Raw genomic sequence first — 4,148 nt, 5'->3', positions numbered from 1 at the left:
TTTGGACACTGAGAGACAGAAAAAGACACAAAGACAGAAAAAAAGGCTCCAACTTTCCCTTTGATGAGTCCATCAATTAGCATCACAAGCGGCCCTCACGTGTCCTACCGGCGGAAAATCTGACGACTGCAAATACGACAAGCCTCTGCACAAAGAGGAACACGGAGGGAGAGAAAGGGGGCACGTTTTAACCAGATGCCCGGTAATAAATAACACGCTCAGTGCCCCCCAGCTGAGAGCGCGTCATTTGCATTCTCAAGGGCCCGCACGGGGGCCCCACGGGGGCCCCACGGGGCCGGAGCGTGTCTGCGTTACGCACAGGAGAGACAGAGGCTGCGATTGTTCCTGCAGCGCTTCATTTGGGTAACTTTTTTGAATGAAATGTAAATGTGGAGGAGCTCCGGCGGCGTGTGCGCAGGCTGGATCTATATAAACCCCGGAGGAGCCCCGGCTCACACACCGCGGACTGAGCGTCCTGATCCACCTGCAGACATGCAGCCGGCCGCAGCCAAAGTCCCGCTGGTGCACAGGACACCTTTCTCTGTGGAGGATATTTTGGATCCCACAAAGTTTACAAGGAGGATCATCTGTGCAGAGGATGCAGCGACAGCAGGTGAGGCACTCTGAGGCCTAAAAAACAGTGTAGACCTGCAGGGATCACAACACTGAGACACACTTTCAACCTGAAATTACAGCAAACTGGTAGAGCACCTACACTTAATTTAAGGTGTCACAGCCCTCACTTACTTTAACACTGTATATTACATTTATTACAGTATTCTATAGTGAAATGTAGGTTTATAGTGTAACACTACTTTCTACTTTGGCTACACTGAACGTAAACTTGATTTTTTAAGTTGACTGAATTTGAGAAAAAAAGTTCAATCATTAAAAAAAATTACCTCAACTTGTCTTTTCAAATTCACTTAACTTTATTTTTTCATTTTTTTTAAGTTAAAATAATCAGTTTCCTACAGTAAATATGTATGATGATTGTGGAATCCTAAAAACATCCTAAAATCTGAGAAATGTGCAAAAATCCAAAAGGTTCTCAAATCCTAGAAATGCATTAAAAACCTTGAAATGCCCTAAAGTCCAAGAAGCGTACTAAAATCCTAAACACATAAAGTTTGAGAAACATCTCAAAATCCTAAAATCCTTGAAATGTCCTAAAATCGTAAAAAATTCAAAAATTCAAATATGCCCTAAAATCCAAGAAATTCATTTAAAAAATCTGAGAAACACCTTAAAATCCTAGAAAAGTCCTAAAATCCTAAACACCCAGAAAGCCTAGATCAAAATTAAGTAAAAAATCCCAGATTTATCCTAAAATCCTGCGAATTTGTATGTGGCTGCCGTGACTGGCCCCTGGCCTCCTGTCATTTTGCAAAAGGGGCCCACAGAGAGTTAAGTATCCCTGCAGTAAATCATACAACATCCTACTTTTAATCTTAAATGTTGTTTTTGTCTCCAAAAAGCAGAAACATTTACTGCGTTTACTTAAGTTTGGAAGAAGTTACATTGTCAGAATTTGTTGGTATTTTTGCAGCAGTTTGTTACATTGAACTTCATGTTTTCATAAATCTAATCCTGTATTTTGTTATCTGTCAGCAGAGGAACTCAGAGCGCAGCAGCGTCCTCCTGCAGGTGGAGGCTCCACCCCGCAGGAGCAGCAGGAGGAGGAGGAGGAGGAGCAGGAGGAGGCTCCGGGGAAGCTCCGGAGGTCGAAGGCTAAAAGCCGGCGGATCCGCACCGCCTTCAGCCTGCAGCAGCTGCAGGTGCTGGAGCGCAGCTTCCAGCGGAGCCACTACCTGTCGGTGCTGGAGCGGCACAGCATCGCGTCGGTGCTGCGCCTCTCCGAGACTCAGGTCAAGATCTGGTTTCAGAACAGACGCACCAAGTGGAAGAAGGAGCGGTTGCAGGGGAGGGAGGCAGAGGAGGAGCACTGCTTGACCTCCTCCTCCTTCTTATCCTCCTCACACCCGGCTGTGTGCTCCTCTCTGACCTTCAGTCCGTGGTGCACGCAGCGCGCTCCGCCACCGCATCTGTTCGCGCCGTTGCCGCTTCTGCCGCATCACCTCTATTACACATAATGAGAGACTGAGCGCAAAATGGACCAAAGCGTCTCACAGAGAGCAAAATATGGCACTATTATTCAAGAGAGTCTTTATTAGTGCCGAACTGGACTGAGTTAAACATATTTTCTAATGTAATTATGCTATAACTTATTTTGATAAACATTTTTTATATAAAAACTGTTCTTTCTTCTTTGTTTATTGACCTACTGACCCTCACATAGTAAAAAGAGCCATGAAATGCACCGTAAATGGCAAAAAGATCAGTAAAAGGTGACAAAAACAGAACCCAGAAAATATCAAATAATCAGGGAAAAATATCAAGAAATATATATTTTTATAATTAAATAGATAGAATATAAAATTAAGCCACATATTTTTATTATTATTTTAATTTTTAAATTTTCAATTTCCTGTTTTTGTCCCTCTACATTTCTATTTTTTTGTTGCACATTTCAGGTAAATTTCTTTTAATGTTTTTATAGGACTTTTAAAAGGATATATGTAGAATTTTAACCATGAGCAAAAAAGTGTTTCACTCAAAAACATGCTAAAAATGGCAGCGAGCAACTTGGTAAGAAATGTCCCACAAATAAGAAATTATTTTTAAAAAGGATTTCTACTCATTTCTGGCAAATGAGTACCCCCCCCCCCCCCCAAAAAAAAAACAAACCTGTAAATCTAAAATTAGAGTGAAATGAAGTGCAATACAACAATGTGTGTTTCTTCAAAAATAACTTGTCTGAATCCAAAATAGTGTCAGGATCAGATTTCAGTTAAAAGAGATGTTAAACAAAACAGAGCTGAACCTCTGCTATGGACACACAGCAGTTTCAGCGTGTGTGTGTGTGTGTGTGTGTGTGTGTGTCAGCAGATGGTCTCCCTAGTCGCTGTATCTCTTTCTGGGCCAAATTAAACTCATTCTGTACTAAAAAGTATTTTTAAAGACACACAGATGCACAGAATAAGTCTTTCTTACTTCAACACACACACACACACACACACACACACACACGCTGCTCAGCACATCTGTTTGTAATTTGGGACAGACTCTAATCCTCAGATGTCGGGGGTTTTGAACTCTTTCAAACAAACATCTATTATAGTGAACGAGACAAAATCAGTGAAGAATTTAGGTTTTTTTGGAAAATCATATAGAAATGCTACACATTTCTTCACTGCATAAATATTTCTTCAAATCTATAAAATAGATTTTAAAGAAGATGAAACATCGTGTTATCATCAGCTGCTGGCAGGCAGCTCAGAGCGAAACAGATCTGAAACCACTTCCATCATCGATGAGGTACTGGAAACAGACGGAGGCCAGAAAACACACACACACACACACACACACACACACACACACACACTCACACACACTCACACACACACACACACACACACACACACACACACACACACACTCACACACACACACACACACACACACACACACACACACACACACACACACACACACTCACACAGGTCTGAAAAAGGAAAGATTATGAGCGTGAGCAGGATAATGAGTCAAGAACATGGAAACAAATCAAATGTTTTCCACAAAGTTCGCACGATTAAACACGACCAACATGGTCAACCAGTGACACAGTTGCAGGTTTTTCCGTCCTTTTCTGCAGGAGGTAAAATCAAGAAACAAAAGGCGGAGGTACATTTACTCTTCTTACATACTTTTACTCAGGTAAAGGATCTGAATTATTGTTTCACCTTTATATGTTTGATGCACCTGTGAAGGGTAACAAAGCAGATGCATTTTGATTTAAATTATTATAATAAGAATTCCATTTTTTATTATTATGGCTTATTGTTTTTTGTTGAAACTGTTATCATTATTAACTTACTTTCATTATTTTATTTATTTTTTGTTTTGTCAGAATTATGTTTTAATTATTACTTATTGTTTCATGTTGAAATTAATGTTATTATTTTATTTTTTGCTTTGTTAGAATTAAATTTTTATTATTACTTATTGTTTCTTGTTGAAATAGTTATCATTATTAAAAATGTATTTTCATTATTTTCCCTTTTGTCTTTTATTAGAATTGCATTTTT

The 4,148-nt window shown here is 39.9% G+C and overlaps 1 protein-coding gene across 1 annotated transcript; it reads left to right on the top strand.

Annotated features, from left to right (window-relative positions):
* Nucleotides 1-2,093, top strand: pnx (posterior neuron-specific homeobox). Its single transcript, XM_088071461.1, has 2 exons — nucleotides 1-613; nucleotides 1,612-2,093. Exons 1-2 carry the CDS (start codon nucleotides 388-390, stop codon nucleotides 2,091-2,093), a joined length of 708 nt encoding a protein of 235 aa, XP_087927587.1. The 5' UTR covers nucleotides 1-387.
* Nucleotides 2,094-4,148: the final 2,055 nt, after the last annotated feature.

Source organism: Plectropomus leopardus, chromosome 20 (genome assembly GCF_026936395.1).
Source record: "Plectropomus leopardus strain MGB_pleo_1.0 chromosome 20, ASM2693639v1, whole genome shotgun sequence".
NCBI classification, from domain to species: Eukaryota; Metazoa; Chordata; class Actinopteri; order Perciformes; family Serranidae; genus Plectropomus; species Plectropomus leopardus.
The sequence above is the reverse complement of the archived record's forward strand: the minus strand, read 5'-3'. Positions and strand labels throughout refer to the sequence as shown.